This window comes from Hypomesus transpacificus, chromosome 6, assembly GCF_021917145.1.
Source record: "Hypomesus transpacificus isolate Combined female chromosome 6, fHypTra1, whole genome shotgun sequence".
Taxonomy (NCBI): Eukaryota; Metazoa; Chordata; class Actinopteri; order Osmeriformes; family Osmeridae; genus Hypomesus; species Hypomesus transpacificus.
In genome coordinates, this window is record NC_061065.1 from 3,222,965 (window position 1) to 3,246,565 (window position 23,601).

General features: G+C 39.8%; 1 protein-coding gene across 1 annotated transcript; it reads right to left on the reverse strand.

Annotated features, from left to right (window-relative positions):
* Positions 1-14,605: 14,605 nt before the first annotated feature.
* Positions 14,606-21,804, reverse strand: nfkbie (nuclear factor of kappa light polypeptide gene enhancer in B-cells inhibitor, epsilon). Its single transcript, XM_047022070.1, has 6 exons — positions 21,079-21,804; positions 18,673-18,775; positions 17,445-17,655; positions 16,531-16,619; positions 15,623-15,871; positions 14,606-15,446 (listed from the first exon to the last, which is right to left on the reverse strand). Exons 1-6 carry the CDS (start codon positions 21,396-21,398, stop codon positions 15,381-15,383), a joined length of 1,038 nt encoding a protein of 345 aa, XP_046878026.1. The 5' UTR covers positions 21,399-21,804; the 3' UTR covers positions 14,606-15,380.
* Positions 21,805-23,601: the final 1,797 nt, after the last annotated feature.

Sequence of the window (23,601 nt, forward strand, 5' to 3'; positions counted from 1 at the left end):
CATCAACAACTTCGAAGAAATTGTCCATGTCCATCGCCCTATGCTTTGCACTCCATGCCAAGGAATAAGGAACGCAAAACAGCGTGGCTTGCAGCTTTTAAACTAAAACACCCTCCAAAGAAAGTGTATGTTTGCTCTTTCCATTTCTTAAAAAAAAGCCAACAGAACTGTATCCTGATCCGGATCTTCATCTGGGCTACGCAAAAATGCTATAATGGCATCACTATCAATATTGCTATAGAGGGTTTTCACGACGCGTCATCGGACCGGAAGTCGCCATCTTGGAGGCACTCCGCATCACAACAAAGCACTGGCACTGAAGTATATTAAGGCCGTTTTGATTAATGATCTGATGTCTGACTGCAGCCTGGACCTGATTGGTCTCACCGAAACCTGGCTAAAACCTGATGAATATTTCCCCCTGAATGAAGCATCGCCTCCTGATTTTGCGTATTCACACATCCCTCGTGTTTCAAAGAAAGGTGGTGGTGTTGCTATGTTATATAAAGCTAGCTTCAACCTCAGCCTAAAATCTGTAAATACCTTTAAATCATTTGAGATAATTTGTATGAAACCACCAACTACTTTAAAAAGGACTAATTCTACTACTGTTGCCCCCCCTCCTTCGTTTTGTATAGTTACTCTATACCGGCCCCCTGGCCCATACTCCCTCTTCCTTGAGGAATTTGCTGATTTTAGTGCTGATCTTGTGACATACACTGACAATATCTTAATTATGGGTGATTTTAACATTCATGTAGATGACCCAAAAGATCCTCTAAGTAAGGCCTTTACTGCTCTTATGGATTCCACAGGTCTCACTCAGGTGGTTTCTAAACCTACCCATCTTCACTCGCATACATTGGATTTAGTTCTCACGCGGGGAATCAAGATTAGTGATGTCATTGTCCATCCCCACAATCCTATATTATCAGACCACTGCCTGGTAACCTTTAAAATGGATCTCTGCCAGAGCCTTGGAGGAACCCAGAATATTTCTGTTGGCCGCTGCTTAACCCCAGGTACAGCTCTGGAACTGGCTAGTATTCTACCCGCTGCACTAGAAGCACTTGATGTCCCGAATAAATCATTAAATGCTAAAACAAGGGATCTGAATTTGGTTCTTCAGCAATCCCTAGATTCTGTTGCTCCACTCAAACCAAGGAAAAGAATAGACAAGAAACTGGCTCCATGGTATTCAGAGGAAACCCGCACTCTCAAGAGGTCCACTAGAAAATTAGAGCATAAGTGGCGTACCACTAAATTGGAGGTTTTCCGCCTGGCCTGGAAGGACAGCCAAATAGAGTACAAGCAAGTCCTCATCAGGTCCAGATCAGAATATTTCTCTAAGTTGATTAGTAAGGACAAACACAACACTAAGTTCCTATTTGATACTGTTGCAAAACTCACTAAGAAAAGTACACTCTGTGTTAGTTCAGATCTCTCTCCCAATGATTTCTTAGATTTCTTTGACCAAAAAATCTATGCAATAAGGGACAAACTACAGACTAGTCCTGGAGGAGTGGCCATCAACACTGATTTTCCCTCTGTACCCAGCATTCTGCATGTTGAGACTCTCACTCACTTTAACCCTATTTCTATGGAAGCATTCATCAAGCTGATAGATTCCTCGAAACCCACTAGCTGCCTTCTCGATCCCCTCCCTGCCAAACTTTGTAGGGAACTTCTCCATATTATTGGACCGCCCATGCTTAGTATTATTAATGAATCTATTGTAACTGGACAAGTCCCTGACGATTTCAAACAAGCTATTATCAAGCCCCTTCTTAAAAAACCAAACCTGGATCCAGGTTGTCTTAGCAATTACAGGCCCATTTCAAATTTGCCATCTCTCCAAAATTTTGGAAAAAGCTGTGGCAAAACAGCTCACTGAGCACCTCTCCTCAAATCAGCTCTATGAACCTCTCCAGTCTGGATTTCGTCTTCACCACAGCACTGAAACTGCATTAGCCAAGGTAGTCAATGATCTATTATTAGCCTCTGACGCGGGCTTTAGCTCTGTCCTTGTTCTTCTAGACCTAAGTGCAGCTTTTGACACTGTAGATCATGAGATTCTCCTGGAACGTATGGAGAACTATGTTGGGATTTCTGGTACTTCACTTCAGTGGTTCAGATCGTATCTATCTGATAGATCACAATATGTCCACTATGATGGTTGCTCATCCAGGAGCTCCATTGTAAAATACGGAGTACCACAGGGTTCAGTTTTAGGCCCTCTGTTATTTTCACTCTATATGTTGCCTTTAGGAAACATAATTAGAAGTTTTGGGGTAGATTTTCACTGCTATGCAGATGATACTCAGCTATACATGTCTATAAAGCCGGGAGAATTTCCACATGCTATGGAAACCTGTGTTTCCGGGTTGAAAACTTGGATGACTGCAAATTTCCTTCTTCTTAATTCGGATAAAACCAAGGTTCAAATTTTTGGTCCGAAAAAACACCGAAATAATTTATCCCATCTAACCTTAGACTTAGACGGCGTCAAAGTATCTCAAAGCCAGCTGGTAAAAAATCTGGGAGTCACAATGGACCCAGACCTTTCGTTTGAGTACCATATTAAGCAAATCACCAGAACAGCATTTTTCCATCTACGTAATATTGCCAAAATACGAATATTCCTCTCAAAGGATGATGCTGAAAAACTAATACATGCTTTTGTTACGTCCCGATTGGACTACTGCAATGTGTTGTTCTCTGGCCTCCCAATTACCTACCTAAAAAACTTACAGCGGGTGCAAAATGCTGCTGCTAGACTATTGACTAAAACTAGAAAGTTTGATCATATAACATCGACTCTTATCTCTTTACACTGGCTCCCTATCCAACCCAGAGCTGATTTCAAAGTTCTACTACTAACTTACAAATCTCTGCATGGATTGGCACCACTGTACCTCTCCTGTCTCCTTGCACCCTATTGCCCCGCAAGGACTCTAAGATCTCAAAATGCCGGCTATCTGGTAATACCCAAAGTTAAGAAAAAAACTGCTGGAGGTAGGGCGTTCTCATATAGAGCACCTCTTCTTTGGAACAAATTACCCATCTCAATTAAGGAAGCTGATACTGTCTCGACATTTAAAACTAGATTAAAAACGTTCTTGTTTAGTCAATTCTATGATTGTTAAAGGGAAGTATGTGTGTACTTTCTATGTAAACCTGGGGTGTGTGCTTGCCTATGTGTGTATCACATGTAACTTTTAAATTTTAATTATAGCTTATGTTCACATTGCCCAGCTAGATGTTACAAATAAAGTAAACCTGTTACTGTATATTGTTAGTATTATTATTATTATAGTTCCGTTGCTGTATATTGTTACTGTTATAGTTTTTATTACTAGTTGGAGACAACGGGGGACTGGTTGTTTTCATCCTTATTCGTATAAGTATAACCTACTTTAGAGTTCTTTCCCCTGGAACAGATTTCATGTTCCAACTGAGGGGGGCTGTCGTTGTTTTGGTGTGTGGGGCTGCATCAAATACCCTTTTTGCTCTGTTAAATTGCTGCACTAGTCCACACTTGACCGGTGGGGATCTCATTCTATTATGACTGTAACTGTTAGCTGCTCCTGGCATTCTCTAATCCCTGCTCTCCTCTCTGTCCCCCCCCCACACATTCCCTGTGGTGTGGGGGGTTTGAGCTGTCAGGACCTGCTTGGTCGTCGGTCTGCCTACGCTGAACCAGGTCGTCACCCGGAATCCAGTCTCCATGACGGCCAACAGCGAGTTTCCCGGTCCCATCCAACGTCTATTAAGCCGAACAATGGATTTTGGTGTTTCAAAACCCATTGACACTGTATGACTATGTTTAGCTTGTGTTCTGCTCCTCTCTCTTACCAACCGTCTCTGGAGGAGGGGATCCCTCTCTGAATTGCTCCTCCCAAGGTTTCTTCCATTTTTTCTCCCGGTGGGAGTTTTTCTGGGAGTTTTTCCTTGTCTTCCTTGAGGGTTTAGGTTGGTTGAGGGGCAGTTCTATGGGCGCATGTGAAGCCCTCTGTGACATGCTTGCGTGTAAAAAGGGCTATACAAATAAATTTGATTTGATTTGATTTGATTTATATCCCGAACGTCGTCAAGGAAAATTGTGAATTATTGCCGTGTTTCAGGTTGTACCAATAGGATAGATCGAGAAAAATATTTGGTATAATATCGACTCCCAAAAGTTATTAAAAACCAGGGAGAGGAATGCCAGAGATTGATTATATGAGTAAAGGAGGCGCTTGTGGTTGGCAAAGCTCAACCAAGATCTACGAGGGGAAAAATCTGTACAACATCCGTATTTGTTCGGTACATTTCTTGTCAGGTATTGTGAAATGTTTATTTCAGCGGCTCATAACACATTTTCTATTGTAATGATAATATTTTTAATAGTAAATAGCAAAAACAATTACTGCTTTTATTGTTTTTATTGTGTGCTTATTTTACTGTAAAGCTGACATTGACATAATATAATTCATATCAAACTACTGCATGTGTATGGGTTCGGCGAGAAAACCAGGTAGTTAACAATATCGGGATATCCAACTGAAGGCAGAATCACCGGGTCGTCACGGATCCAAGTAGAGGGAGCTAACTGGTAGGGATCTGCACCGCCAATAAATCCTAATTTCTCAAAATATCGACCCTTTTCTTGTGGTCCAAGTCCTTCCCTATATGCCTTTGGATCTTGGACGCGTTTTGGTGACCATTTCGGTCGTTTAGACATGGCTACAGTTGTACCAAAGAGTATAGAATATACGTTCTTTGGTTGTACCAGAGCCTGTTTAAGGAAAGCCTTGCCACTCCCTATTAAGCCCCATTGTAACAAATTTGGCTGCAGTTCCACCAGAGTTCCACTGGGGGTGATCGCGAGCGAGTGCATGTTGAATGGGAGTCTATGGAGCTAAACAGCTAAATATGTCCTTTTGATTTCTTACAGGGTGAGTCGTTGTTGCCCATAACACGCTAGCGTTCTGCTAATGAATGCTGATTGGTTAGTGAAGGACTGATACGACCAGAGCTCCCGATTGATGGCATCCGAAGCGGAATCAGAATGTCAGAGCATTAGCAACATTAGCAACAACATTAGCAAGCCAAAACTCTTTCTAGCATGTGTATTGACAGGGAGAGCCTAACCTGTCAGCTGTGTTGTCGATGCCCTGAGAGAAAAAAGTAAGTGACCAGAGCTTGCTGTAAAGCAGTAGGTCTGGTCATACGATGTGTATGACGTCAATGACATTTTCAAAGGTTTTTTAGAACAGAAAGGCGACTTTAAAACAATCTAACAGCCTCCAGTGTGTATTTTTTTGCCTCCCCTTTCGAATTCAGAATTCAAATTACTAGACAAAAAATGTTATCCTGAGAAAAGTGGATTTTGAGGGGTACCGCTCCATAGACCTCCATTCATTCTGCACTCGCTTGTTAGTGCCCTCACATGGAACTTCAACCAGTTCAGAACCCGGAAGTTTCCCGAGAGTGGCAGTTGTCTCTATATTAGATATTCTCTGGTTGTACCCCATTAAGTAAGTTGTTTACACCGAGTGCCTCCAATATGGCCGCGCATCCGGGATACCGCCCAGAATGTGACGTCGGTGAAAACCCTCTATTATTAATGGTAATGTTAATAGTAGGTGGATAAATAAAGACAGTAAGCATGAACATATTAAATTACAAGTGCAAAAGTACATTTTGTCAAGTGCTGTGCATATGTAGTATTATATTTTTACTAGAGCTGTCAAACGATTAAAATATTTAATCGCGATTAATCGTATTAATGTCATAGTTAACTCACGATTAATCACAATTAATCACACATTTTTATCTATTCTAAATGTCCCTTGATTTCTTTTTCATCCATTATTTTTTCAAATTGTAATGCTCTTGGCCGGGTTTCCCAGATTCGTTAGAAGCTCTTAACGCTAGAACGTTCCTAAGAAGCTCTTAGCGTTAAGAGCTTCCGAATCTGGGAAACCCGGCCCTTATCAATATGGAAAAGTGGTTCGGATTGCTTCGTGCAAATGTTTTTTTTTTAATGGAAAACAACATTGCAATCGCCTGGCTTTGACGAGCGGGCGGAGAATTCGCATCAGCTGTGTGCTTGGCCATCAAAATGGTATTTTAGACTCCAAAACGTGCTGCGATGATAGCTCAGTTCACAACGACAGAACACACTGATCACTTTGGTCTTGTCAATGGAACCATTCGGTAACCTTTTAAAAGTAAACTTTCCATTCAGAATCTTATTGGCATCCATTTCGGCGTCTGGCGCTGGCAATCAACTCAAAACGTAACGTTAGCCTACTACCAGAGAATGTCTAATATCTGTAAACGGGCTCTGCTACTACTCTTTAGCCGGCTCGCAAGCCCAAACAAGTGTGTGTGGCGTGCCTGTTGTTTTGTTTCCGGTCTAGCTAGATCCGGTGCGGTATTGTAGTTTTTCTAACGTCAGTGGTTGTTGCAACAGAATGTGAAAAAAACGACAAAGTTTGCTAGGTCAAAAAGAGCGTTAATCGCGCGATAAAAATATTGACGCCGTTAATTTGGGTTTGCGTTAACGCCGTTAATAACGCGTTTAACTGACAGCACACATTTTTACCTTCCACAGAATAGCTGCTGCATGGCTATATGACTTCCCTAACCCGGCTGCCGACTGTCTCAATGTATTGTAGCTAATATATTGTAACTTGCTTAACTACATGCTCTTATGGTTCTTCCCTTTGGCACTTATTTTGGTTGTTCACAATATGTGCTTCATGTTTTGGCGACCCGCAATGTTTTTGGGGCTATCTTGTTGTTATTACCGGTGACCAATGCACTTTGTAAAGCTCTCTCTTGGAAGTCACTTTGGATGAAAGCGTCTGCTAAATGAGGAAATGTCAATGACTCCCTCAGCGTTACCCATGCTGCATGTTTAGCTTCATTGACACTCTGACTGGGCTCTACTGTTGCCTTCAAAGATATAAAGCTGCTGTATTTCTTCAACAATACTGTAGGCTACCTATTTTGTTACTATGCAAGTAAGTATATGCTTCTGTGCTTGTGTAATTACGCAACTCTTCGCCATCAACAGCTTCAGAAAATAAAAGGTAATTAACAACGTCGATGTAGCTAACATTGGGTCATTGCTTCATGCCATCTAGCCACTCCGTCAGACGGGATGGATGAGGGACTGTTACGCTACTGTCGTCACGACTTGTTAAAACATCCATGGTGTGTATCCACCTCAGTTCTTTATCCATTTGTGCTTCATCCATGGAGAAACACCGGCTTTTACAGCAAACAAGATAGCAATCTACGAGCTATCAAACGTACACAAGCTTCGAACCGGAAAATGATAACCGGCTTCCGGTTGAAACCCGCTATGAATCATGGGTAAAATCGCTAACCGGGAAAAAGGTGGATATCTACCTTCAATCTTGTGTGCAGCTGCGTTGGTCTGAAGATAACCACGCCCCTCTCGTTTGCATGTGAGATCGGAAATAAATACAGCACAGAAATAAATGTGGTGTGGAAATAAATGTGGCGTGGAAATATATGTGGAAATAAATGTGGCATGTAAAAGTCTAAAAAAAAATTAAAGTCTTTACAAAAACGTCATTTTGAAATAAATGTATTTATTTATTGATGTCGGTAAATGGATTCAGCTATGTATTTATATAATGCTATATTTATATATTTATTGCCATCTTTTTAAAATTTCAGAATTTAGTTCATAGCCATATTTATTTATGTATGTTTTTATTTATCTATTTATTTACCTATTTATTTATTTAATTCATTTTGACTAACTCGGCGTTCCATATGGGAACCCTGCAATTATTCAAAACTGCCCTGAGAGTCAACCTTATAACCTCTCTAACATTGCACATTTGTGGTTGAGATTGAGTGACTGCAAAAGCCATAGCAAATAGAATAGAATATAACTTGCACTTTTCCAGAATTCTGTGGTGTCAGACACATACAAAATGTAGCATGCACACAGCCATGTGCAGTATTTATAAGTATATGAAAGATGATCTGATCCACTGACCTGTGGTCAATGTTTTGAGTCACATCCAATACAAAACAGTTCGTCCTAGCCAGTGTTGGGTAACGTTACTGTAGGAGCCAAATTATAGGAAAATGCTTTGTTAATATTTTTCATTTGAATATTTAATTTACAATGTTTAATTTGGTTAATAATTTATTCTGAGTGAATATCTGATAGTTAGTGATGTACAGTCTGTAAGTAATGGTGAATGTTGATGGTAAATTGCTATTGGATGGTGTGGATCCTGTGCTGCACATGTGATGTAAGTGATTGGAGAATGAGAATTTGAGACTAGATCTGAGAAACGTGTGTATCTGAGAAGCATACAGCTTTTTGACCATTATCCGTAATCGAATACTGAAGTTTGCAATCATTATTTTATTTTGAAATTGTGTTATAACTGTTGCAAGCGTGGAGATTCTGTTAAAAAATAAGAAAATAAAAGACATCAAAGGTCAGGCATCTGAGTCTTGTGAGTAGCTAGTTTAACTGTGCACAACTAACAAAAGAAATATGCGTCAGAACAAACTTTCAACCTACACACATGATAAAGTGGTCAGGATTAACGAAAATAATTTGGAAATGAAATTTTGCTACTACAGTTACTTTTTAAAGTAACTAATTACAGTTACTAGTTACATTCCTTGTAAAGTAACTAGTTACGTTACTTAGTTACTTGCTGTAGAGAGAGTTAAGTTACTTTTGCGTTACATTAGGAAAAGTATTTTATTTATAATCAATTCACCTTGGTCACTGTTATGCCCAGAAGGCACATTTAATTGGTTGACCTCAGCAGTAGCACATATTGTACTGAATATTCAGTGTCACTTGCATATAACATGATCAATCCGCCTTATACAGCAAGACAGATCATGGTAATAATCCACCATAATGAAAAGCAATATTTGCATGAAGTTCTTGAATCAAGAAACTCTTTAATCAATAAATAATGTAAAATGCCAGGCAGAAGTCTAATAGTTAGCTAGCTCTACAATTTCCCAGGGCTATGTTTGAATCTAGGAGCAAAACGAAGCTAAGCTATAGCTAGGTAAATGGTAGCAAAATGGTGTTCACTTATGTACTGAACCAGACTATTTTACTTAGCTACTGTAATATAATCCTAAACCTAAACCACTGAACGATACAGCAACACATCACACAAGCTTGAGTTCAATACATTATTTAATGTGACATTACGTAGGCCTGTACATGCAAGTCTTAAAGGGGCGATTGATTGCAAAACCGATTTTACCTTGTCATAGTTGAATTACGACAGTTCGGTGGGTAAAATTAACATACAGAGAATATCAAAGTCCATTGACACCTCTTTCATATGCAAATCTCAACATGAAAAAATGTGGCTCTAAAACGCTAGCTTTTCAACAAAGCCACCGGACTGCCCTTTTTGGCTCTGGTCTGTATCTTTGTCACGCCCCAAAATGTACATCCAGACCAGCCCACAGTTAGCCTGGCTCTGCCCTCCTACGTACTTCAGCTCAATTTGGATTTTGCTTCTGTACTAGGTCTGGGAGTTTGACTTTGAAGTCGGTTTTCAGAAACACATTTTTTGTAGGTCCAATCAGCGAACAGAGGGAGTGGATGAGAACGATGACGTTAATGTCGTGCACTAGTTTGAGTAGTTCAGTAATGGCGGCGGAGAAAGATGCGAGCAAAGCGATTCTGCAGTTGTGGCAACGCTGCCGAATATCCATAAGTTAAAGCCGGAGCAAGAACATTCCATGCTGAGTTTTGTTGGTGGCCATGAGGTTGTGGCCCTCTTCCCCACGGGGTTCGGGAAAAGTTTGATTTTCCAGCTACGGCACTAGCTCCGTTACAGTAGTGGTGAAGGAGTTGGCTAAGGCGAATTCTTGCGATTGGTTATGGCAGATCAGAGTGGCTCTAGGCAGATCCAATAGTTTTAAACTTCAACAGAGGACCCGCCTTCAAGGAAGTTAACGCTTGTCAATGGAGCGATTCCAGACCCTCAGTACAAATTAAATGTATGAGGGTCTGGTTAGGACCAGGCTAGCCCACAGTCCGAGGTAGCGTAGATCTCCGATGCTAGTTTTTGCTGAGCGCTGCTCTGTAGGCTACTTCTAAGCAATAACAAGGATATAAAAAATGGACCACGGTCGTAAATGCTGTGTTCCAGGCTATACAGGGAAGGCTAACACTCATAGTCTTCCCAAGGACCCAAACATTCGACAGGCTTGGATGCTGTTTGTCTATGAGAAGATCCCGGCAAAGTTCGACACGCAATTATACATTTACTCTGAACATTTCACCCAAGACAGTTTTGTCAACCTTGGACAATTTCAAGCAGGATTTGCTAAGAAGCTGAACCTGAAAAGATGTGCTGTTCCGACTAATTAATTCTGCTCTAATCTCTCTCTGTTTTGAGCTCTGCATTTACCTGCTCGAACAATTGCAAATTCCCTTTACATCGAACTTCAAGGTGATCTATGTGATTGTCTTTCCTCTTAATTTTTCTATGTATGTTACGTAGGCCACGTTGACCAGACTTTTCTTTCTTTCTCAGCCTGGTATATTTAAAGCCACATATATTTACGTTCCTTAGTTGATTTATCTACTTCTACTATTTGGTACTCTATATTAGTGGCGTTAACAATTCTAACGTGTTCCTGTAAACCAATTACTAAATCATTAGCTTCTCTAACATCAAAAATGTCATTTTGACTTGTCTCATTGGCATCATGAGACGCTTGGGCGGAGTTTCTACAACTTCACGCCCATATTATGGAGGCAGTAGCTCAAACACCACACCGAGACACGATTCTTTATCACTAACTCTGACTAAATTATCAAATCGTTTCATCAGTTTACTTACAACAGTATGTACTCTGTTCCATATTTTATCATCAAAGTCATGTTCGTGGAGTTTAAAGTTATTTTTAATTATATTAAACGTTACAAGGTGCGCTGGCATTTGAAATACTAATTTGTGACTACGCGTGATAATGTCGATCATGATCCCATTTGTTAAGGTTTCTAATGGTAATTTACCACAAACCCTAAGACTATTTGGATCTAAAATGATACCTAAACTTTTGCAAGTGGCTAAGTGTTGCTCCCCCTCACCTATGAATGCAATTTCAGTAGTTCTTGTTTTTTTATCTGCCATAGAATTTATTTTCTTGCAAAATTGATTGCCAGAAAGAAAGAATATTCACGCTTTTTTTTGAAGTTTTGCATTTCCTGACAGACAAAAAAGGTTATGATTGGTTCCGATTTGTGCTATGTGACAAGAACATTTGCATATCACTACCATGAATCATTTCGGTAGAAACATTTATTTAAAAGTCACCAAGAGAGTGGGTTTTATATTACCAACCTTTGTTTTTTGTTCTGCACACTGTAAAGATACATGTAAAGTGCCAAAAATATTTATCTTTTAAACCAGTAACCATGACCGATACTTGCATCCACATACGGGCATATATAATAAGGTTAGTACCACTTATATGATGTCAATCAGTTGATGTGAGCATTGGAAGCAGCTTAGCATGAGTCAAGCGCGGGAGTTACAGAGGCTCAAAACGTCTGACGTCACAGGTTTCTGAAAGACTCATTCAGGGAGCCAAAACACAAAATGTATGTCTTTCGATTTTCTTTAAAATTTGACTGATGACGTCTTTATACGTAACCTTGCTTTCCAGGAAGTATCAGGGTGGTGCCGACATGCGGGAAAAAGTTACAAGGGAAAAACCAACCTTTTTCTCAATAGAACGTTCAGATTTCAATGCATTCCTATGGGATTTTCAGCAACATGTCAACTTGTTCAACTTGATTTTTCTCAAAATGTATATGTTTTAAAAGTGACTAAATATACCTTATTTTGAAGAAAACAACCTACTCTTTCATTTAAGATATGTCTCCCGGTGGTGCCGACCTTCTATGAAAGGTAGCCAAAGCAGCAAAAACTATAAACATCATTTTCACACACTTCCTCAATATGTATTGCAACTAACATTTGATAGCATTAAGGGGTAAGTGTCTACATGTTAACTGGCATGTTTGTTTTTAATATCTCGATAGTAGTCGCTAGTTATAGAGCTAAGAAAAGGACGTGGACCTTAAAATTCCGGTGCCAGATTTCTCAGTGGCGTTCTTAGCTACATTCAGGCTAACTTAGCATTCGATTTAATGCGTTTGCTACCGGCGTTCCACAGTATTTGACAGTTGGTTAGCCTAGGCCAAAAATGACGCGTTCTATTGTCCTCCCTACATAATGTTCTACCCACCTAAATCAATCCAGTTTGCGTCGACAACAGAAGTAGAAACAACTAACGTTATCATTTCAAATGCTATGTAGTCAATCTGTTGAAAACAGTGTTGTGTAGACATAATAGATTTATTTGCGCATTTTATTTCAAGTCTACACCTTCGGTGTTTCAGTGAGTGCTGCTGTTAGCCGTGTCGCATTTTTGCTCCCTAGCTTCACTTGTTGAAAACCAACCAATCAGCGCGCAGTTCATCTAAATATTAATGAGCATACCATAAAAGGAGAAAAGCTAGTGTTTTTTCCCGGGAACATTTCAGAGGATTTATCAGGGGGCATAGAACAGCACCCGGGCCATTTTCAACCCAACCAAAGTTACATACCCTATTCGGAGACCTTAAGGAACACTGTGAAATACCCAAAAAACCCAGTCAATCGCCCCTTTAAATAACTATTTAGCTGGTCGGCTCCATGACGCCGGGTAAATTGGGCTTGTGAGACTGCTCATTAAAAGAACGAATGGGAACCCACCTGTCTAGCAGATTAAGACTTTCCTAGACTTTTAGCTACATGCTGAGGGTTTGTGCGTTAAATTAAGTAACGCGTTACTTGTTTGAACAAGGAACTAGTAACGGATTCATTCAATTAAATAAGTAACACGTTAAGTTACTTGTAGTCTGACTACTACACCCAACGCTGGTCCTAGCATGCCCATCCACACCAAAGGAAGCATCCTCTGCAGCCCCATCCATCCCACATCACACACATTTATTTTTTTGGTGATGATGAAATGAAATAAAAGAAAGAATAACTGATTATAGAGTTTAACTTAAATTTCCCAAGACAACTTTGATATTTATGTATAATAGAGCATAGAATAAAATAATAAAATGAATCACAGAATACGTACATTGCACGTATTTTGACCGGGGAGAAGACAGGACCCTGTGTGTGTGTGGAATTTAATTATCTCCAGTATGAATCAAGGATTTACTCATGTTTAGTAGTTGTATTCCCAACAGATGTTGTTACATTCTCAGGACATAATGCTTTGTTGACTTTGGCACTTTGGTGAAGTTAAGCAACTCTAGAACGAGTTCAGAGTATCTGCAAATGTGCCCCAATCCTTAAGGCCCATGTTGCAGGGTGTACATTGGTTCTCTGTAGTCCCAGAAAACGTTTTAAAGTCACTCCAGGCATCACACCTGTCCACATTGATATATTTCCACCTTTTCTTTAGGCTATTTTATCTTCCTTAATTTGCTAACTTCAGTTTACCAAATTACACTGGATCTTGACAGCTATGGAATATGTACATTTGTTTCTAATTTTATGTGATTATAATTTCTTTAATTATACTATGTTTATTATTCAAACATTTTCAAATATTATACCTTTCTATATTATTGGAACATATTTTCAAATATTATACCTTTCTATGTAATTGTCTCATCAAACATCATCACATATGCCATGTTTCCTTGTTTCTTGCCTCTCGCAAACCATTCAAATATATTGTTGCGATCTAGCGACATCGTTAGGTGGCGCTGTCAGGGTCCTAGAACTGCGGTCCTGAAAATGTGGTCCTGAAACTGCAGCTCTCCGGGTCTCCGGGGTCTCTGGCTCTGCAGGTTCATACTATTGCACAGAGCCGTCGGAGTAGTATAAATTTTTTTTTGTTTTACCAGGCTGGTTCTAAAGGCCGATTTATACTTCTCCGACTCCGTTTACGGACAGACGGACGGAGTCGGAGAAGTATAAATCGGCCTTTAGAACCAGCCAGGTAAAAAAAAAATGTCACTTGACATAATACGTTTTTAGGGCATTGCCTCAACATCATCCTAGTTTCACGGACTAACTGTTGTAACAAAAATATGTATGCTTTTACCGCAATCCTTCTAAAAACACCGCAACAGTCCTCAAATTAAAAATCTTTCCATAAAAACATTACTGTTGGTGAACAAAAGGGCTAACAGTAGACAAGTAGGAAAACAAACAGAGGGAGGGGTTACACATTCCTCAAGAACAAAGTGCAGAAATGTATCCCTTTGACTGAGTCTTTAATCCTGGCCTGTCTGCCAGTCTGAGTGGAATTTTAAGACTTACTTTATACTATGTGTGTTATTGGTAAAAAGTAAGCAACAAGGAAAAAAATGCTACAGTGCACAAACTGGTAGTATTTTATATACTGAAGAAAAAGGTACTGAATCAGCTTTAGCCAGATCAACTGTATACCAGTGTCCCCACAAGGACTGTGAAGCAGTGAAAATGTATATTAGTACACCATATCTGTGAAAAACACAAACCGAGATCACAATAGCGTACAACAAAAAACTAGATTTAAAGATTTTATCATCATTTTATTATAAAATATAGTAGTCTGATCCCATTTAAACACACACTTAACAAGTCAGTATGTACATAATCCATGTTATATGAACAATCATATTAAAGGGAACAGGGACTGATGTAAGAAACCAAGAAGCCACACTGTCAGTTATGTAGCTACTATTGCTTTGCTGAACACCAATATACTAAAGGGCATTGCATTCAACAAAGGTACCAACAACAGATATATACAACAGGTTAAATAGGGCAAAAAATACATACTATTAGTATATGAGAAGAATTTCATGTTCCCCATTATTAAAAAAAGCATTAGCTCTGAATATCTCAAATAAGGTTTTTGAAATTAGGTTACAGGAAATATTCATGTTAAGTACTGTAGATGTCACGAAGAGGTCGATTCCAAGTACATTTTGGAAAGGACATGAAAATATATTATTGGATTTCTGCCACTAATAAAGATGGACTTTCTGGGGAAATACATAATCTTCAAAGACAAATCATGTAGAAACAAGACAGGAACAAGACTTTCTACATTCAATTGTACTGATTTGAACCGATGAATCCATATCAAATCTGTACACAACCTTGTGTCTTCGTAACTAACTGAGTAAGATATGATACGAATGATAAATAACAGATGGACCTGAGAGGATTTATAAATGGAGGAAAATTCACAATGACATGGAGGCCCTGGACGCTTTATATGGTAATATTTCTCTCCAGCAGAACATAGGTACATCCAACCATTCAATGTTTTCTACACGGTTAAAATTGCACTTCAACTGACCTGCCAGAGATTTGGATGTCATCAAATGGAAAAAGAGCAAGAATCTGAAAATACATTAAGATTTTGAAAGTTAGACATAGGCAACATCCTTTGTCCGGTGGCTAAAATATGTAAATTATTTTATGGAATAACCAAGCAGAGTTAATTGTATTTTTGACCAACTAAGCAATACTTATTCTTCAATTCAAACACAATTTCATTAACAATATAGGAAACTCACATCATCATTGCCATCTGCTAGATCCAGGGCTGTCTCGTCCTCCATGTTCCTCAGCATCTTGTCAGCCCCAGAGCGACACAGGAGGATGGCTATGGTGGTGTCCTGCCTACCCACTGCCAGGTGAAGGGGTGTGCAGCCATTAAACATGGCCGCATCCACATTAGCTGCCTTGGTCAACAGTAGGGTCACAGCAGTAATGTCATGGAGCTCCACAGCCAAATGAAGAGCTGTCTTTCCACTTGTACCCTCCTGGAGAAAGTCAAAAGAGTTATAGGCAAATAATAATAAAAAATAGCAACATTTAATAAAAAGTTGACTAAAAAGTTGAAAAAGTGGAAGTAGGTTTGACAGTTCTTGTAGTTCAACAATTAAACCTAGTAAAAGGAGTGGCGTTGTGTAAGGTCAGTCTGCTGGAGAGTTCACTTTTCTATTTCCATCAATGAGTCAGACATGTTGCCTGGGCCTGTCCTATGTCATGTTGAGCCGTGCTAGAAAAAGCCTGTACACATCACACTGCAGGGCTCAGTTCCCTATCACACTACAGGGGTCAGCTCCACATCACACGACAGGGCTTAGCTCCACATCACACGACAGGACTCTTTCCCCCAGCCCCAAACTCTGAATCTGTCATAAACCACTGACTGCCAGGCATATTACTATCGTATCGGTATCGGTATCGGTGCACAGGTACAGCAAATAGATCAAATCCATTCATTGTATTTGTATAGCCCTTTTTACAAGCAATGTCACAGAGGGCTCCACATGCGCCCATAGGACTGCCCCTCAACCAACCTATACCTTCAAGAAAGAAAGATGGGATGAAAGACAATAATTTGGAAGGGTACTACGACCCTATTATGACAGTAATATGATTAAACATTTTCATTTTGGGAGGTTTCAGCACAAACCTGAACATTGAGGTCAGCCCCTTTTTTCATGAGGAGTTTTATCAAACGATGGTGTTGGTTCAGGGTGGCCAAGTGGAGGCAGGTGAGACCTGAAACAAGAGGAGTCTTTTAGAACAGGCCTCCTCTATTAAGTTAACAGTGCAATAAAAAAAAAAGAATAAACGTTTATCATTCAGTAGTGACACACACAGTGACAGCTGGTGGCGTTAATGGGTGGGCGGGCTAAAAACGTGTAGGCTATTATACATTAATCAATAGTTCACACTGCAGCAAAAGCATAATTGCGAGATAGCAAATTACAACAACAGAAAATCACTTTCTTAGCTAGCGCTACACTGGCTGTTAGCCAGTCCTTTCTTTCAAACCAACTTACACAAAACGTACAATTTTGTTGTTTGTCCTTTTCTGTAATTTTAATGTTTGGACAGTGTCCCAGCCATGTCAACAATCACATTCCCCACTATCACACACAGTAGCCACAAGCACCTGACTGTACTGTCTATACATTTACATTTAGTCATTTGGGATGGCTTAGCCCTGTTAGCCCATTTATACCAGCCGCCCCTGGACACACACGCATGAAGCGGTGACATTGGGAACATACACGTACACAAATGTGCGTATGCAGAAGTGTCCAATGCCACTTCTACTGAGTAATTGTTGTAAGAACACGCTATGTGAGCCTTTCATGTCCTCTACCAAAGCTAAACCCCAGAGACAGCAATTACTTTATTTGCAGTATGTCATACACACTGCCTCGTGTAGGACACACGGCAGTACAACCAAACATGCAGACAGGCACATTTTTGCATAGACTGCAACACAAACAGGAAGTACCACTAAATCAAGACATAACATCACTGGCTCATACAGCCTCCCGGAATCACAACCGCAGCTGATATCATTCAGCTCACCTCTCCAGTTCTGGGCCTCCAGTACAGGGGCCAACTTGCTGTTGGAGATGTTCCTGGTCAACTCAGCTGCACAGTCGATGAGGCCCTGCTGGCAGGCTACGTGGAGAGGGGTGTTCCCATCCTGGTCCTGCGCTTCCAGACTCGCCCCTTTCTTCACAAGGCTCTGCACCAGTAAGGGCAGGCTCAGGTAGGTGGCCAGGTGTAAAGGCGTCTGGTGGTCAGGTTAACACACACACACAGGGTTAATAACATGGAGTGTTAAGATTTCGTCTATGTGATGCCAAATGCCATCAAGGTAATCCCATCCGCCCACCATAAAATGTGCAATGAAACGTTCTGCATGTATGGGGGTGGCACAGGAAAGAGGAGGGATTAGTATATTGACAGTAGGCCCACTACTTCATACTAGACCACTGATACAGTACCTGACATTCAAAAGGACTGAGTAATAGTCCTTGGCTGAACTGTTGATGGTTACTTTCAGGGTAAAAAACACTGTGGGGCATTAAATAAAAATAAATGATGCATTGTTTAACTTTCTCCATGTGTGACTGCACAGTGACTCTTCTAGGGAAACTAATGACTAATCTAACCAAAAGAGCCAACATATTTGCGTGGCTTTTGGTAAACTGCAAACAACAGGGCTCACAGTGACTCACAGCGTAAAATATTGACAGTTCGTCCTGCTAAGACCGAGTTTGTCATAAAAAGCTGACAGCAAGCCTTTGCCCGTCATACCCCCCTGGAACAGGTTCTTGCCCCTCAGTTTACTTCTATCCAGTCTCACTTTTTCGTTGACAACGTCTTTCTTTTTCCCACTTAGTGAGAAGAATACTCCCTAATATTTCTCCAAATTGTGAACACGCTCCTCGGTGTTAATAGAATTTATGAAGAAGGTACAGGAAGGGAGTTTACTTTATTTATAAAAGGATGGGTATAGCTCAGTTGTTGAGTATTCAACTGCAGATTAAGAGGCTGCTGGAACATTTTGAAAGTGTCCATAATGAATACGTCATTATTATAAAGACCCTTATGAAATAGCATAGGGTCCTCCCCCTGAGACGGTATGTACTGAAGAATAGGGAAACTTTACAGGCAGCAAAACCAACAGCACTTGCACCACACAGATATGAGGAAGTAAGAGGGTGTACATAAACTTAAAGCAACCTCACGCATTTAGACTGAGAGCATGAAAAAGAGTGATGTTTTTTTTCCATCTACGATCTACCTGGTACAAGTTGTTTTGAATGTCCAAGACTTCTTTTGGAAAAAGGTGAATCAAATGGCATGCAAGGTCTTCATCCTCATGAATGACAGCTAAGTGCAGGATTCTGAAAGAAAAAACATAAATTTATACTTTCTATTCATTAATAAGATCAGAGATTAAGAAAAGTTAAGACATAAGATCTGTATCATGCCATGGAAAAATGTGAGCTTGTATTTCTTAGAAGTATAGGTGTACCTAAGAATGTTGTGTGGCATACAGTGCAGTGATTGAGATGTTGTGCAACAAAGGAACTTCTACAAAGAGCTCATGTCAGGATGTTTGACATGTCAAAGCTAAACTATCTTGTTTAAATTACATTACATTAAATCACAATTTCCTTGTTTATTTAAAAACTGTTTATTCAAAGTAATATATTACAGACTATATACCTCACCTTCACAAAAATCCCAATTGACTGATTTTTCAAATATCAGCATGAAAAATGACAAAATACTTGCCCTATAACCCTTAAAGGGAAGTCGTAGCAGACAGGACAAAAAGCAGGAAATGGAGAAAAAAAATCACAGGGATTTATTTAGCCTACACCAAGGCTTTCAAGAACTTACTGTTGAAGTCTAACATGAGTTGCAGTGGGTATTTTACCTGGGCTGGCAAAAAAACCCTCTCACATTTGAACAAAACAGATATCCAACCATTGAAATGTTTTGACTAACAACCACAAAAACTATAAAACACAAAAAGCCATGAAGGGCAAAGTTAGTGTCAAGAGAAGGTGAAGTTGAGATTTGTCTGGGCCTCTTCCCTTTATTATAACTTCACCGTGAACAGACAGGTGCATTTAAGACACCAGGAGGACGTAATCACAAAACGTTAATGTTCACAGTTCCTTTGACAGCTATGAGTCCTATAACTTGAAGTTCGCTGCCATTCCCTGAACTTCTAATAATTTGTTAAAATTAAAACACAGACGGAATACAAAGGCGCTCTTGGAAAAGTCTCTTATGATGATGTTCACATAAGAGGGACTTACTGGATTGAGTAATAAAATATTAATAAAAATCCCATGGGGTAAATCAAATGGGTGCACCATACGTTCTCACAGTGAAAAGGCATTGATGTGGTGTACCGTCAGTCCTTCTGTTTAATGAGCAGACAGTGGGTGAGAGAATCCTTGTGGCATAAACCCAAGACTGGATTTAAGCAGGTCTACAGACCAAAAGTGGTGAAACTATTAATGGTTAGGTTGCAAAGACAATTACTTTTTCCACTTCTGTCAACAAACATGCACTAAATGAGAACTGCAGAGAGGATGTGAAGAACGATTGTTCTATTGACTATCTTCATAACTATACGAGAAAAAATTGATTGTTGTTTTGTCTTGTGGTTTTGTATTGTGTTTTGTGTACTATTTTGTTCTTGGAAAAAGAGTCCTAAAGCAAGGTGTGAACTTCTAGGACAAGCTAGCAACATAGAGAAGTATCTGCGAGCATGTGCCCTTGTTTTTTGGGGGGAATTCCATTCATCTATTTTACTTCTGCTTTCCGACTCAGGAGTTCTTCCAGGTCTGTGACAGCTCACACAAAAACCCATGCTTCATTCCACACTGACACTCCCTGATCTCATGTCTAATAAGGAATACATTAAAAAAGGAATGGCCGAAACAAGCCATTGCTAAACCCTTCCATTTCATTGAGCAGGGGGACTTTGTAGTTAAATGATCACCTTCTAAACAAATACTAATAAAATAACTACACCTTGTTATTGTGGCTGACAGACTATGGATCACTTCACACAATGTCAAGTAAGACTTCATCTGCATGTTGACAGTGGAAGGTCTAATTACCATAATGTTCTCATAACCTGATTACATACATTAAGGGAGAACCGTCCCACTTTCAGCCAGCCATGAATGCCACCCATATTGTTTTTCAGGGCTAGGCTTGCATGAATTTGTAAAAAAAAAAAAAAGTCTAAGAGGTGGTTGGGACCTTGTCAATATTTAAAGATATAATAGATAGATTTTATATTTACAAATGTCTTAATTATAGTATCCATATAAGAATGACATATTAATGCAGTGATTATGACTGCTAAAAACGAATATTTTGTGGTGTGAGCATATTGTGAAAATGTGGTGCTTTGATGATAGTGTCTCCCAATTGCTGATTTTACTATAAAGTTAAGTTAACTACAGCACGCATGAACACATGAGTCCTTGCACTATTTCAGTTCACACAACAAAATGGCAGTGGTGTAACAAGCTACAAATAGGACGTTTCTGACCTTAGGGTATTTTAACAACATTGTGTTTAAGGTTTTATATTATGTAGTCGTGTAGACTTAATGAATTGGCCCTTTGAAGAAATTGAACGGAGATAAGAAATGATCTATAAATTTAAAACATACGTGTCTCCGTCTTCAGTGATGGTAGTGAGCTGATTTTCCTCTTGCACGCTTTCATGTTCCTCAGGGTTGGTGCAGAAGTTTAAGGCTTCTACTATCTCTGATAAACTGTCGACTGACGAGTCATAATCAGAGTCCAGACGCTCCTCGGTGTTGATAAATTTGTCTTTGACTGCACTGCATTCAGAGGCCGAATTTCGTACCGTGTTCATTGACTGATCATCTTTAGTTGACGAAATAGATTTCAATGATTCAATTCCTGAATCCGTTCGGGTATCTTCGTGCAAGTCCTCTTTAAGCTTTATATAATCACCGCTAGCCATCGTGTGCCACTCTTCTGTTGGCTTGGTCAGATTTTTGTTATGCCTTCCTTCTGCTTGGAGATGAAGTGTCTTCAAAGAGAAAGGTAATGGAACCTGAAGAAATTACTGTTCCTTTGTGAAACCAACATGAGCTGTTGCCTTTCATGCCACCGAGTGCTTGTCTTTTCCCGCAGTCCAAGTAGAAGTCAACCGGACACTTGTGAGAGTTAGAAATACTTTACGATATCACATTAATTGAAAAGTCGACAAAAATGCATAATTCGTCATTTCAAACCCATCAAAAGAAAACCACACAGGCCTTAATATAGTTGGAGCTTTTACTATCTAATAACAACTTGGTATAGTGCATGTGAATAATGAAAGGCGATAAGGGAAGCGCTGCTGTTTTTGTCAAGAGCGGGGGAATCCCCAGGGCGTGGCGTGCGCAACCAGCATCGTACAACTATCGCGTCAGTGTGCACATTTCTATAGTTCTGTAGGTCTCCTTTTAAACGTAAATCTGATTTCACGTTAAAGCCATCGAGTCGGGACTCTGCAGTTTGTAAAAACATAAACACAAGGATATTCAGAAAGTAAAAGTATTGAAAATACAGTTTGTCAGGTTCAATGACAATTACATCAATCTTGAAAATAAATTGGAATATTTGCCTGTAGCGTACATTTAAATAGGCTATCAATTACTGAACCCTGGCCCTTAAGTGGCTCACCCATACTTTGTTTATTTTTATCCAATGGGGAACTATACGGCTATAAGAGGGCGTAGGCAAATCGGGCTTTTTACGTCTCAGGTTCACTGATCCACTCTACCCACACAGCAATAGTAGTCATTGCTCAAGCAATTTTCTAGATCACAATCGGAATAGGGGTTATGCGGAGCGCTCAGCGTTCAAACCGGAAAACAGATGTAATCGTTTCCGCTTCTCACTTCTGTACACATCTGCAGCGCTAGGTGATCCAAATAATTTATATTGACAGGGAAGTTCAAGGATTTTATAAGTTGTATTACACTCTACATTATGGTAAGTGTGACAGGAATAAAGTGATGAGTTCATATAACGTTATAATAGCCTAACGTTAGACCGTTTCCCAGGAGGTAGCATTAACACTAGCTCTACACATTAACTAACGCTACAACGTTACAGTAGGCTACATCCCAGATAGCACACATACGCGGCCCGACGTATACAATAATCGTCGGCCCAACGTCGTATGGACATCGTTTGCACATTGGCAAGACGGCAATTGTCGACGGCAAAGACGGCAAAGTCGGCAATTGATCGAAACCGACCTCCAGACGATGTCTGGACGATGAATCAAAACTGTAGCAACCGGCCGTTCTACAGATATTTCCTCTTAACTATACATTTAGTTCGGATCTCTCAGACAGCAAATATTTCACTATCTATCTGAAATATGTCACTTAGCAAATGAACATACAACTGGCTATTAGCAGTAGCTAGCACTAGCTACTTGATTCAACCTGGATTTTCTGTGTGTGGGTAATGAAGAGACACAATTCAAGTTAACGATCTTTTATTATCAGACTGGATGTCGATGTCATCAAGCTCTTAAAAGAACTCCAACACATAAAAGAGAGATCAACGGAACAGAGAAACATAAATATACAGCTTTGCCTACAGTTCTGCGTCTTCCATTGGTCTCCGCCGCCCTCTGACTGTCTTGACTGCCATGGTTACAGTAGCTAACTGCCGAAATTAGAAGAAAACAAATCTGACATATCACTGTTAAACCAAAATGTATTAGCCTATGTGTATGTATGCCAAGGTTACTTATTACAATACAACACTTTGACATAACATGTATAGTGTATGTTTATTTTGCTCTAGTTAGTGGGTACATTTTTGTAAAATGTCTGACCAGTGTCGAACTAGCCAAGCCAGTTGGGGTCCCTTTGCGCTAGCTCTGTAGCATAACGTTCACTCAAACCTAGCTCATTACAGTAACTTTACACATTGTTGTAGGCATAGGCTACTTATTGCAAAACGTTTTGATATTTTTCTACTTTCATTTACTTACCTAACGACGACTGCTCCTTCTTTGAGAAGATAAATGACGGTTTAAAAAGTGAACGACTCTGACTCGCGAGTCTCTGGTTCTAGATATGTTTGCAATACAACACGGAATGAGCATAATGGAACGTTCTTCCTGAAACAGTCAGTGATGAGCCGACGATGAGCCGACG

Bases quoted from the DNA above. Each gene is read 5' to 3' on its own strand.
- nfkbie (XM_047022070.1), bottom strand. From the start codon at position 21,398: ATGGCTAGCGGTGATTATATAAAGCTTAAAGAGGACTTGCACGAAGAT. The intron at 16,620-17,444 runs GTGAGCTGAATG...CTCTTGTTTCAG, and splicing joins GGAGGCCCAGAACTGGAGAG to GTCTCACCTGCCTCCACTTG. The intron at 15,872-16,530 runs GTTTGTGCTGAA...GACTTTCTCCAG, and splicing joins GGGCTGACCTCAATGTTCAG to GAGGGTACAAGTGGAAAGAC.